General features: G+C 30.6%; 2 protein-coding genes across 2 annotated transcripts; one reads left to right on the top strand and one right to left on the bottom strand.

The window, feature by feature from the left end:
* Positions 1-627: 627 nt before the first annotated feature.
* LOC120158243 (LOB domain-containing protein 16-like) lies at positions 628-1,462 on the top strand. Its single transcript, XM_039169134.1, has 2 exons — positions 628-946; positions 1,020-1,462. Exons 1-2 carry the CDS (start codon positions 662-664, stop codon positions 1,314-1,316), a joined length of 582 nt encoding a protein of 193 aa, XP_039025065.1. The 5' UTR covers positions 628-661; the 3' UTR covers positions 1,317-1,462.
* A 3,372-nt stretch (positions 1,463-4,834) lies between these two features.
* On the bottom strand, positions 4,835-5,813 carry LOC120158242 (LOB domain-containing protein 29-like). Its single transcript, XM_039169133.1, has 2 exons — positions 5,511-5,813; positions 4,835-5,412 (listed from the first exon to the last, which is right to left on the bottom strand). Exons 1-2 carry the CDS (start codon positions 5,787-5,789, stop codon positions 4,990-4,992), a joined length of 702 nt encoding a protein of 233 aa, XP_039025064.1. The 5' UTR covers positions 5,790-5,813; the 3' UTR covers positions 4,835-4,989.
* Positions 5,814-13,712: the final 7,899 nt, after the last annotated feature.

Here is a 13,712-nt window from a genome sequence, read left to right as displayed (position 1 = left end):
AGGGCTCTAGCTTTGACTCCATCTGTTTGCATTCTTAGACGTTTGGGTTTACTCTTTCCACAAAAATGAATCATGACATTTTTTTTACATTTTAATCTCTTAATATTGCTGATTCAATATGATTAGCTTCGATTTTGAAACATACCAAATACAACAACGTTTGTCCTCAAACAAATAATATACAAAATTTCTCCAACTGCAATACAAACAAATGTAATTCACTTGTGGTTGTCGGTACGTTTTACCGGCAGATAGCAATAAGAGCACAAAGCGACAAACGGCAACAGTTCAAACGTGCGGCGATCGGCGGAAAGTATATAACAAATCAAAAAGAAAAGGTTAAAACTTTCTACCATAAAAATCAACCTTCAGATGTATTAAACAAACATTCAGATGATGTACACCCAACTCCAAATCATATATACTAACATTATATGAACAATCCCCATAGATCATTATTAAATGTTGTTTTAGAACCCTACAAAAGGGCTCCAATGTCCCCCATTCATCACTGTTTATGCCCCTTAACAGCCCCACTTTCACCTAGCCAGACAACCATCTCCTCCTCCATAAATCCCATCTTTTATAGCACCATTTCCTAGTGTACTCGTGTGCTTACAGCATTTTTAAGATTTTCTTTCTCTTTCTTTTAGTTTGTAACATGGCATCATCTGGCACTGGCTCCCCTTGTGGTGCATGCAAGTTTCTGAGACGAAAATGCGCTTCCGACTGTGTATTTGCGCCTTATTTCTGCTCGGAACAAGGCCCCTCAAGGTTTGCCGCCATCCATAAGGTCTTTGGTGCTAGCAATGCCTCCAAATTGTTGTTACATATCCCGGCACATGATCGTTGCAAGGCGGTCGTCACCATTGCTTACGAGGCTCAAGCAAGGATTCGAGATCCTGTTTATGGTTGCGTTGCTTATATTTTCGCCTTGCAGCAGCAGGTAATCACATTTCCTTTTGCATTTTCTTGTTTATGATTAGCTTTAATAACTCATTTCTAAATCTTGTTTATAGGTGGCGTACCTCCAAGCTCAATTAATGCAAGCGAAAGCTCAGCTGGCTCAAACTGCTATGAATTCACATAACATAGAGAATCTGTGGCAAGGCAATGTTTGTGGGACTGTTCCTTCCGTTCCAACCTTCGTGAACCCCATTTCTCCACAAAGCTCACTCGACAGATGCGACAACATGAGCTTACAAAGCAGAGATGATCATTTTTATGTCCACGGTTACCCTAAGAGGAGACCCTCCAATAATGAGCTGGGTGAGCTTCAAGCACTTGCCCTTAGAATGATGAGGGACTCAAACTAAATCATCCTTCTTCTTTATGGAGTACGATTCTCCTTCTCTCCTGATGCTGATGTTTGTATTTGTATATACGGAGACTGTTTCCGAGAAAACTTAATACTAAACTTTCTGGTCAGCCATGCAATATTGGCGTTTGCCTCTTTGTTCAATCACACATTTTCAATTACAAATTGTAAATCTGCTTCACGTCGTAGTGTTGGTATAATAAAATACTGGGGGTGGTTCATTCTTGTCCTCCTTTCTAATCTTTATTTTGATATATCGATAAATGTAAATAAATGATTAAAATTAAAATTTTAAAAATAATAATTTTTTATACAATAAAAAAGACTAATAATATAATTATACAAAATTTTAATTCAAAAACTAAAAAAAGATTATTAGGGTGTGGAAGTTTCCTAGGGACCCACTCCACCTAGGGTTTATGTTTTAATTAGTAAGTTCACCTAACTTAAGTGTTCTTTATAATCTTTAATGTATATAATACCAAAAAGCCATTGCCTTGTATTCATATTTATAGACAAACTGTCCCCTTGATTGAATGCAAAACCCTACATTATGAGCTAAGAACCCTCTCTTAGCTATTTTTAATTAAGCAAATGTATCTTAATTTATTTTTTATTATATCACCATATTCCTCCTTTTGAAAGTGTTGCCTGTCTCATAAAGCATGCATATAGAAACATAATCACACTAGTATTAATGACCTAATTCATCAATTAGAATCATTTTTAGCTTGATGTTTAAGCCATGACACCATCATTCTCAGCTAATTATATATATATATATAAGAAATTTGATAATTTTTATTAAATGAATATTAATTTAGTTGGCGTTATTATTGTTATAATAATTTAAAAAAATATAAATTGTTTTTTATTGCATTAAAAAGAGAGAAGGGAAATGGCAATATAAAGATGTAGAATGGAGTTTGTTGGACTCCATCTTTGAATTTTTTTAACGCAACTTTTGACTATTGATTTCGTAACCCACGTTTGCGTAATCCCAACCGTTTATTGTGGGATCCAGTGATAGATCACATCAGAATGACGGTTTTGTCCTTATAACCAGCTTTCATTTTTTAATATTAAGATTATTTATGCATCTCTACGTGTGTTTGGCTATGGTAAAATAATTTTATTAAAGTTTATATCCGTTTTGTAATTATAAAAAAATTTATTGATAATTTTTTTTTATTATTCAAAAATAAATTACTATTAATTATGATTAGTTATTTATACAAATCTTCTAACTTTTGTTAATTGTGAAATGTGAATTGGAGAGTGTAACGCTAATGTAATGAGATTACAAATCACAATAACTACTCTTGTATATATTTATAAAATTTAATGAAAAGGTACACAGTTTAATTTTTATCAGCAAGCATATTTGGTTGGGTGTCAAAGTTGCCCTGCCATAAGAGCATTGAGGCTGTCACAGGTTAACTCTGATAACGAGCAAGGAATATCCGCCTTTCGGCTAAACAGGATGTTGTAATATTTTGATTTAAACTTCTGTCATGGGGCTCCGTTCTCTAAAATGGTTTTATAATAGTTATTTATGTTTAATTATGATATCATTGAGTATGTTTTCAAAAGAGAGCAAGTAGGTTTGAAAATCAGGGGTTGTCTCGGTAGTTCAATGTAGTTTATTTTTGTTCTCTCATATTTCTTTAGGTCATAAATTCTAGATTCGTTAAGAACACTTCTGTTCCTTATTCTAGAGATTTTCATTCCCCTCTCCTATCAATATTAAATTTAAAATTTATTAAACTTTCACAGAAACTTCTTTTGCGATTCTAATGCTTGGACATAAAATGAAGAAAAATGAAAAGGAATTATCATTAATTATTTTATAGCTTGAAATTAATTAAATATAAAGGAAAAATATTACTTAATTGCATCATATGTCCCCAAACAATACTCTCATTTTAAATTGATCCTTAAATTTTTGAATATTTTAATTTCATCCCTAAATTATTACTCTCATTCTAAATCAGTCCTTAAACTTTTGGCCATTTCAAGTCCAACCCTAAACTATAACTCTCACTCTAAATTGATCCCCAAACTTTTGGATTTTCCAAATTCATCCAAATATATAATTAGTTTCAATCATAGTTTAACCTAAATTTTATTTTATTTTTCCAAACATATAATAATATAACTTGGCCTGCCCATTTTATTAACAAGGGATGTGCTTAGTATATACATATAGTTTGGGAAGAAATTGGAATGTTAAAAAAGTTTGAGGGCCAATTTATAATGAAGGTCGTAGTTTGGGGATGAAATTGAAATGCTCAAAGTTTGAGGACTAATTTAAAACGATAGTCATAGTTTAGAGATTAAATTAGAACATTCAAAAGTCTAAGAGCCCATATAAATTGTAATCATGCTTCGAGGACTAGTGGTGCAATTAACTCGGAAAGGAATGTATAAACAGACGATGTAAGCATGTCGGTGCAGTGGGTTTATAGAGAGCACATTAACTGGGCCGTATTTATATTTATCGATTATCATTTCAGTTGGGCCTAGCAAAGGAAGGAACACATTGGGACCGAGATTCATTTCCTAAATTATTTTACTCAGATTCCATTAATTCATTCACTCAATTTATTTTGTAATTTAAAGGAAAAAAATAGGCGGTTTTATGTTCCATTACAAAATATGATAGCAAATAAATTATTAATTTCTCGTATTCTCTCTAAAAAAATATTAATAAAGACTCATATGTCATAGGTATTAATGTAACATTCAGAAATTGTAACTTTAGAGTGCACCATCGCATAAAAAATATTAATCTATCACCTTAGGGGTTCTCAGTATTTTACCATCTTTTTCTCGATGACACGAGAAATCAAATAAATCGGCTCGGGACTGAACATTACGCATGCACAAAGAATATTAATATTGCATATCCTATTAAGACATAGTGATCAAACATCACGTGCAATGAAGTTAGATTACTAGTGGTAATAATTCAAAAGCAAGCTGCATTGACTAAGCAGGTTTTAAGGTGATTCAGTTTCAGCATTCATTTCTTTTCTATTCGTGTTCAGATTGTGAACCGTGTTTCCTAATAATCACCAAAACATTGGAAACAACAGGGAAATCAGGGAGAATTAAAAACCAAACTAATCTGTTACCAAAAAAAGAAACAATCTGGGTTTCACTTGGATCATAATCGTGTATATTCCAATGTCATGCATTCAAACAGAGTCAATAATTGGCCTACGCAGCTAAATCATGAACTTTTAACCGAGTAGGATTTATGAATTAGATCAAAGACTTTACGGGGAACATCTGTCAAAATTATAGAAGCAGCTAATAACATAAAGGGAAAGTGAAATGTAGGTAACTATAGTTTAATTACTAGGTCAAAAACTAGATGTCCTTGAAGGCCAAGGTCGTCCATAGACGAAGCAAATGATTAGCTGAAACAAAACCAGATCAATTTCTATCTCCAGTTCTGTCACACACACAGAGTAAAGCAATAGTAGGGTAGATTTTAGGGTTTCATCATTGTACGAAAATGAACATTAATCCTTTAGGGTTCCTAGCTTCTTATTTATAGCAACAGAAGTGCATATATATATGTTTCAGAGTATGCAGCATTTCAATTCAAAACCGGAAGGCCGATGGTGCCTTCACCGATCTTATATTAAAATCTCTTGGTCCCCTCAGCATGAATATTGTTGAGGAGCATATCCAAAGGCCATTGGTTGAAATTCATCGTCTTCCTGAAAACCCCATTGTCTGTTGTTTGTTTGCATGTCGAATGAAGACATAGAATGAGAAGCCTGTCCGAAAGTAGTGTACGAGACATGATCTTCTCCTGATGAAGAGACCGAGTTCTCGTAATTTGCTAAAGGGTTTGGATCCAAAAACCCATTATTCTCACAGTATGAGTTCGTCGGGTTAAAAGCGGGTGCCATGCTTGAATTTTCTGAGTGAAACCAGGTTTGAAGATGAACATCTTGGAGCTGAGAAGGAACCTTTCCATGGTATTTGTCATTAGGGTTTGAAGTAACAGAGCCTCCATTAACAATTCCTTCAGCCGCTTTTTCCCTAAGAGAAGCAAGCTGTGCCTGCAGATTTACAACCTGTAGAAATTTGGAACACAAGAAAGCATGGATTTAGATACATATTTTAAAACTCAAACTAGGGTTTCAGATCATTAAATTTCGCATCGAAAAAGAACCTGCTGTTGGAGAGCAAAGATATGAGAAACACAGCCATAAATGGGGTCTTGAAGTCTAGCTTGAGCTTCATACGAAATCGAGACGGCGGCTTCACAGCGATCACTGACAGGAAGGTGAGCAAGAAGCTTCGAGACATTGCTTGCACCAAAGACCTTGTGGATAGCTGCAAAATGGGCTGCACCTTGTTCATGGCAGAAATAGGGTGCGAAAACACATCCCCTAGCACATTTTCTTCTCAAGAACTTGCAAGCACCGCAAGGGGCACCAGAGCCTGTCATTTTTAGTGGGTGATTGGAGTGGTTTTGGTTAGGGGGTTTGAGCCAAACAGCACAAAGCAAAAAGGGGGTTATAAACACCGGAGGAAGAGGGAGGTGGATGATTTAATAATGAATTGTTAATTACATTCGGTCGCCTTATTGGCCTACACATTTCATTTTCTTCCCTTTCTTTAAATAACACTGTGGCTGGCAACATTTCGTTCTGGATTTTTATACACTCTCAGATGAGATTCCCCATTTCGTACCCTTTATACGACAAAAGAACTGGCCTCAATATGAAACCCCATCTCCATCTTGCTTCTACTTTCGAAATACAATGCTTATTGTTTTTTTTTTTTATGTTGAAAATTGTTATCCTTTTTTTAATTTATTGATTGATTTCGGTAATAAAATAAAATATTATCTTTTTAGGGATTCAAATTTAGACAATTAAATTTATAGGATTGTATACATTGTAAATAGTTAAAAAAGACTCTAACCATATACTAATTTAATCACCTCATATCATTAAAAAAATATTGATTTTTTTCATATTCATTTATGTACTAGTATGTTTTAAATTGTATTATATATATATATATATATATATATTAGTAAAAAGTAAATAAATCGATTCCTTTATATTTTATATGGGCCTTAAATTTATATTATTTTTATTTATTAACATTTTCATATTTTTTTCCTGAGTAATATATAAATAATTTATAATTATGATAAAAATGATTTTATATTGTTTTATTAAACGTATTATCTTATTTACCCATTTCCTCGCCGTTTACGCGCTAAAACATGGAAATAAATGTTAACAAAATTATTATTTATCTCTATGTGATTTGTTGGCACATCATTAGTAAGGTCCAAATAAAATGATCAAATCTTTAAAATATATGTTTATACTAAGTAAATATTATTCAGATAAAGAATTGGACATCTAAAGACAGCACATATCTTCTAACAATCGACACAAGATAAAACGATTAGTATAAATATATAATAAACAATATTTCCTTTAAGACAAACTGACGTGTTAACTTGTCAAGTCGTTTTTTTATTTAGTGATTTTAACTGACTTAATTTTCCTTATAGAAATTTGGTTTTTAATGGTCAATGAAGAGATGCATTAATGTGTGAGCAGCTCACATTAGTTATGTATTTTTCTCAAGAGCATAAACTAATGGGTTATGCAAACAGCAACATCTCAAATGCAAACTGGACTATAATATAAAAGTAATTGGCAGAGGCACGAATCAACTTATCTAAGTAGTTAAAGGAATCATTGTTATTCTTAAAGCCTCGTTACGTAATATCTTATTACCGGGGAATGAAATTCACATTCTCCTGTTTGGTTGGTCGATAATCTTATTTCCGGTAATCTTTTATTACCAACAATGATTTTTTTGGGGTATATTACCGAGAATGTGATTACCTCTATTCCCTTAAGTATTGTTGGATTACCGGCGTTTTGGACTAAAATTCCCTTATTTTTTTAAAAAAAATTATCCTTCTTCTGTCGTTGAATAATAAAAATTCTACGAAGGTTAAATTACAAATTTATTCTTAAACTATTTTAGATTTACAAAAAAGTCCATAATTAATTTTATATGAAATTCATGGGTTAAAATGAAATTTTACCCTTTCATTAAACCTATTTATCTTTTCAATTATGTAAAAAAGTTATATCAATTTTATGAATTTAATTTTTTTAAAGAAAATATATAAATTAATTATAGTTACATTATAGTAGAATTCAACTTGTTAAAAAGCAAATATATAATAAGGACAATTTGGTAAAATATACATTCTAATAATCTTTTATTTTTTAACCAAACATTGTAATCTTACATTCCTACTAAACCAACCAAACACAAAATACAACATTCTCAGTAATCTTATTCCCCGATATTTTTTTATTCCCACTGGTAATCTTACATACCTTTTTTATTCCCACAGGTAATTTTACATTCCGTTAACCAAACGCACCCTAAAGGTTATAGGTTCGAGCAACAATAGCTATAGTAGAATGATTAAATATTCATTGTCAAATAATTTAAAACGGATATTATTGAGTAATCACCTTAACTTAATAAAAATTAAATAAAATAACTGGCAGTATTTTCTTATCCTTTCTATTTATAATTAATTCGTTGAGATAAGATTCTAAATTCAGTGGGAAAACTCTTTTCAGTTCACTCTATATAAATATATTAATTAGTTTCTGTGACAAACTCATTGTTCCCAACACACTCTCACATAAATAATTAACCTTTGTCTCATTGGGATTTGAAGGTTCTATGAGCTTAAAATTTTTGTTCTTTTACCATCCCCATGCAGTCTCGGGTGTATTAACTTTTTACAGTTAATTATCCATGTTTCACGATATATTAAAAAATAAAACGAGTTGATAGAACATACATAGATTTAGCAGAAATCAGTTCACAATGCTATTAATTAGATATTAATTCCATAATTAGACAAGTAAAGTGGTTGAACTCCTAGAATTAAAAATAGAGAGATCAAATTTGAACATTCCATAAAATATATGGACTTTGTGCATAATTAGAACCACTTTTTTATGGTACATACTGCATATACGAGGTCCCTGCCTCGGCAAAGTAGCAAGTGCTACTGCAGACATATTCACAAATCTGTGGGTGGAAATAGTGGTCCCTCTCCCTTTTCAATCCACCTGAAACTCAAATAATAATGCATGTGTACCAATATAATATTAAAAATTAAATTTTCTCCAAATCAATAATGCAGGCATATTAATAGAATATTAATATTTTAATCTACAAACATTAATTTGAAAACAAATGATTTCACATTAATTGGTGTCTCGACAAATGTAAAACCTCGATCTCTATCACCTAAGTGTGGGCTATGCCTAAGATAAAATTAAATTGTGAATTAAGTTCAATTATGTTACATTTGGTATACAAATATTAATATAAAAAGTTTTAATCATTGATGTGTTTTAAAATAACTTGTTTAATATAAAGAAAATTTTACATAAATTTAAACTTAAAATTGGAAAAATAAATAAAAAATAACACATCTACAAAATTATTAATTGATTTATTGTTTATATAGTAACAAGGGTGTTGAAACTTCGGTAAAATCGAATTAATTGATATTACCAAAAATTTCGATTAATCGATTAGTTAATTTTAGGTTCGATCGGTTAATTATTAATGATTTTTTTAATTTTAGTTTTTGGTTAATTCGAATTTGAATTAAGTTAATTAATCAAAATATTAAATATTAAATATATTTTTATATTATTTATATATTACTTAGTCTTATGGTGTTTTTAAACACCAATTTTAATTGAATTAACCAGTTGAATTAATTGAATTGAATTAAAATATTTAATATATAATATATATTATTTATAAATTTCAATTCGATTAAAAGTTTTTAAGATTTGATTAATGATAGAGAAAAATTGATTAATAAATTTTGAGTAGTTCAATTCGATCAGTTAACCAAATTGATCGATTGAATGCACCTATATAGTAAGAGACAAAGTAAAATAAACACTCTATTTAAACTTATTAGTTTAATAGTTATGCAGAAAAGGAGAGCAAGGCGGACGTCTAGGAATTGGGTTTAGTGCATGGAATCGATCGAGCAGCTAAATTCAATGGGAAAAAAATAAAATGGCTTTCAATTCGTGTGTACTTGTTGGCCACTTAACCCATGAATTAAGACCACTTTTCTTATGAGGGCAATAAGGCATGGTCTTTTATGGGGATCATTAAAATACTAATTACCTTTAGACAATAATTTAGGAGGCCTCCAACTTATATCTTTAAAGTAGCAAGTCTAGACAGTAATTATCTCATTCTTTTAATTTCTATTTAGGTTTTTTATTCCCTCGTTATCACTCAATTGTATATAATTTTATAACATCTTTAGTGATACAGATAAATGATTCGATTATATTTAAATTTTAAACTTACAATTCTGATAGCATTAAATGTAACATCCCTACTCGATTTGATAAAAATGAGGACATTACATTAAAGAGTTCGGGGCAAGAGCCGAACTAAAATTACAACATTTTCTCTAATACACACAACACACGTTTATCAAACAACGAGGACGATGCAATTTGGAATACAATTAACAAAGCAATCGAGCATTTTCCATAACATGAATCCAATAGTTTAATGCATGGCATGTTTATAAGTAATGATCTATTTGTAAATATGTCAAAGTTGTTTTTGGAAATCTTTTAATTTCCACCAATCTACCGAAAATTGTCAATATTTTATTAGTGAGTTATAACATGTCATCTAATACATTCACGTGATCTTTGAAGTAAAATTTAAGGTTCAATTAGCAGATTTTTCTAGTCAACCTAAGAATAACTATCATAATCCTATGTTGACATAAACACACTAAAAATCAAAATAAATAAATGTCCTCCATAGAGTTGAGAGAGGGTCTACACCTTTGACATCCACTTTTCTTCTCCTCCTCCTTCTTCATGGTCAATCCTCTACAACATCAAAATATCGATCAATGATCGTTCTTTCACCTATTTTGATTCTCTGTCCAAATCAAGAAGGGTGAACATCCTTCAACCAACGAAACTCATTTGTTCTTACCAACAAGTTTCAATTTATGGCGGAGTTTTTTCTTTACTCATAATAAAATTTTGAGAATCATAATGTTAAAGAATAGACGTTTAAAACTACTATTTAATTAAGGGTAAAGTACACAAATGTTCCTCCGATTGTACAATATTATTTTTATTGAGTCACATAATTATTATCTCCTGACTATAAGACGCTATTTTGTTGAGTTTCCTGACTATTAAAAGTTACAAAATAGTCACCCAATTATCCATATATTTCAAAATCACCATTTTTCGTTAAAATGATGCATGTCTGAGCTGGACATTAATCTGCTGATTGAGATATGATAAAATCATATTTAATGATATCTATTGACACCGCATTGTTTTCAAGTACTAGCTCAATAACATAATGTTTTAAGCACTATATATCTCGACAATATAATGTAAACGAAGATTCGATCCATAAAATACAATTAAAAAGATTATAGTATTTTTATCATATCTCAACCAACATGTTAACATCCATTTCACACTATCATTGCTTTTTAACGGAAAAATACAAGTTTCAAATATATAAATAGTCATGTGATCATTTTGTAACTTTTAATGGTTAAATGACTTAATAGAACATCATCATATAGTTGAAGGGTCATTTTATAACTTTTAATAATTAATAGACTTAACAAAAACAACACCTTATACAGTAATTAGAGATCATTTATATACTTTAATCTTTAATTAAATATCAAGAACATTTTTATATTATCCCTAAAAATGAATACATAAACGAAAAAAAGAGATAAGCCGTTACTATTTACAACTCATCGGGATTGCGGTGCACGTGCACATTTAACGAAGAAATGACTTTTCTTATTGTTGATTATGACGTTGACAGGCCACACGAGTGGAAGTGTGTCCTATTTATTACACGATCGGGTCCCCCTACCACTCAGAAACGATAAATTAAGGGTCATCATCTCATTCCCTTAAGCAACCACCTTAATCTATTTTTTTTAAAACAATATCAAATAAAGTAAAAAAAATGTTAGCAATAACGAGCAAGAACCATAAAATAATAAGTTCAAATTCATTAGTTAAATTAATATTAAGTACTATTATTATCATCATTATCTTTGTGCTAAATATTTTTCATTAATAAAATTTAAATTTCATATAATCTTTATTCTAATCTTAGAATAGCATCATCATGAGCAAAATTTTAATTTTAATTTTAATGGTCAAGTAATTTTTAAATATTAATATTAATTTATTTATTATCTTCATATTAATTCTATATTCTATATTTAAAATTTATATTTATCATATTTAATAAAATTATTTCAAATGAACAAATTTAAATTGTCATCTTAAAAATATAAAATATCTTATCACGATATATATCACTACGTAGCTAGCTAGTGTCTAGCTTTCATCCATATTTTCGGTAAGTTGAATTAAAACTCAAATTGAGTTAGTATTTTAATTTTTTTTAATAAATCAGATTTATTGAATAAAAAACTACTATTTTTAAAATTTTGAAATCAAACAATTATATTTATAAAATATGTGTTTTATTAATAATTAAGAAAAATTATAAACGTATATTATTTTATAATTACTCAAATTATTTAAAAAAATTAATAAATGACTGGGGTTACTTAGGGTACTATTTTAGCATTTTAAGCTTTTAATGGATATGCAGTCTGTTCTGATGCACGCGGGAGGCGAAGACTCCCAAACAAAAAACTATTATTACATCATCAAAACATTAATTAAGACACTAAAACAAACATTATTCAACTAATTCCTTTGAAGTTTTGTCGGAAAATGGGAATATCCATGCATGCATTATTATGTCTCAAACTGCATAAACTTGAATGATTTTAGAACGGCGCTTTGCCCCTTCGAGCTCCCCTCTCTCAACTTTGAAGTCCAAATTGAAAAACATTAATCCATCTTTTCTTTGTCGTCCACGAATGATAAGTGGCTCAAAACAAAACTTAAAAGTCGTAGAAAAACCAGTGTCTTAATAAGGATGGGCAAGTTTTGGTTGATGGACAAAGACCATGTTGGGGAATGATGCTAACGTCTGTAACCTTTTAAGGACAAGTCAAGCCGACACCCACGTTACATATGGGGGCCATTTTTACGTGTATATCAATTTATATATCCCAACAAATTTAGGGGTTTTAAATTCCAATTATTTTATCTACATCATTAAGTACCCTACACTATCTAAAACATTGTCCATGATATCTCTTATTAAAATACCAAGAATCCATACAAGAAACCGTGCACATATATAATTCCATCCACTTAAATTCTTAAACCCTGCAAATATATACAATATGTGTACGTTCATGTGAGGAATAACTTTGTGTAGAAGTTCATACATCGATTTCAACACCGAACGTTTACGCATCAAACGTTGCATGATGATTGAGGAAACACATAGGCCGAAAGCTTCATTTTTTTCACAAGTAATTTGTGTATACTGAATTTTTATTCTATTGTTTTTGTTTTTAAAAGTCCTTGAAGTTTTATAAACTAAGTTTGCATGTAGTTTGAAAAGGGGGCAAGAATTCAAAGTCAAACCCTAAATAAGGGCCAATGAACTATAGGTTTAGCTCAACAGTTAGGGCCATGAAGTCATTTTAATTGTTATCATGTGAAAGAGACGGTTGAAGGTGATGGATTGGAGAAGGTTTCATTCTTTGTTTTGAGTATGGAGTAATTGGAAAGTTTAATGATGGAAACAAAAGTTAATCAATAAAAATAGGTGGAGACAACCCGGAGAAGCTAATTAGGTTTAGTCCAAGACACAAACGACTTAATATTAGTGTGAGCTGGGAAAGATGAACGTGAGATTTTAAACTTATAAAATTTTAAGAGGATACTAAGTTATAGAATTCCTAAAAACGAAAATGGATTATCAATAAAAGATACAAGGAATATATCTAAAATATATGATAATTTAAATTTTTAGGGGAACGGGTGTATCTCTTTGCTTTTATCTCAATTCATCCGTGGTAATAAAGTCTTTTTTTAGTTAAAAGTCACATTTCATTATTCATTGAGAAATTGTTTTCTATGTATCTTCAACTTTGTGAAGTAGATGGAAGCTTCTTCCAACAAGAAAGCGAATTTGGTTTGTAAATAATGAAGTCAAGATAATACACATGCTTTTTCAGAGGATTATGTAATGGGTTGGCAATGTGTCCAAAAGTGTAGTCAGTCACAAATTAACCGGTTGCTTATTCATATTTTATATGGTTCCTTCCTCTTTTTCCTCTAAAGTACCAATTCTTTGTTCTTTCTCCAGCTTTTCATGTTAGAAC

The sequence above is a fragment of the Hibiscus syriacus genome, unplaced genomic scaffold, assembly GCF_006381635.1.
Source record: "Hibiscus syriacus cultivar Baekdansim isolate YM2019G1 unplaced genomic scaffold, ASM638163v2 tig00111309_pilon, whole genome shotgun sequence".
In the NCBI taxonomy this organism is placed as follows: domain Eukaryota; kingdom Viridiplantae; phylum Streptophyta; class Magnoliopsida; order Malvales; family Malvaceae; genus Hibiscus; species Hibiscus syriacus.
The sequence above is the reverse complement of the archived record's forward strand: the minus strand, read 5'-3'. Positions and strand labels throughout refer to the sequence as shown.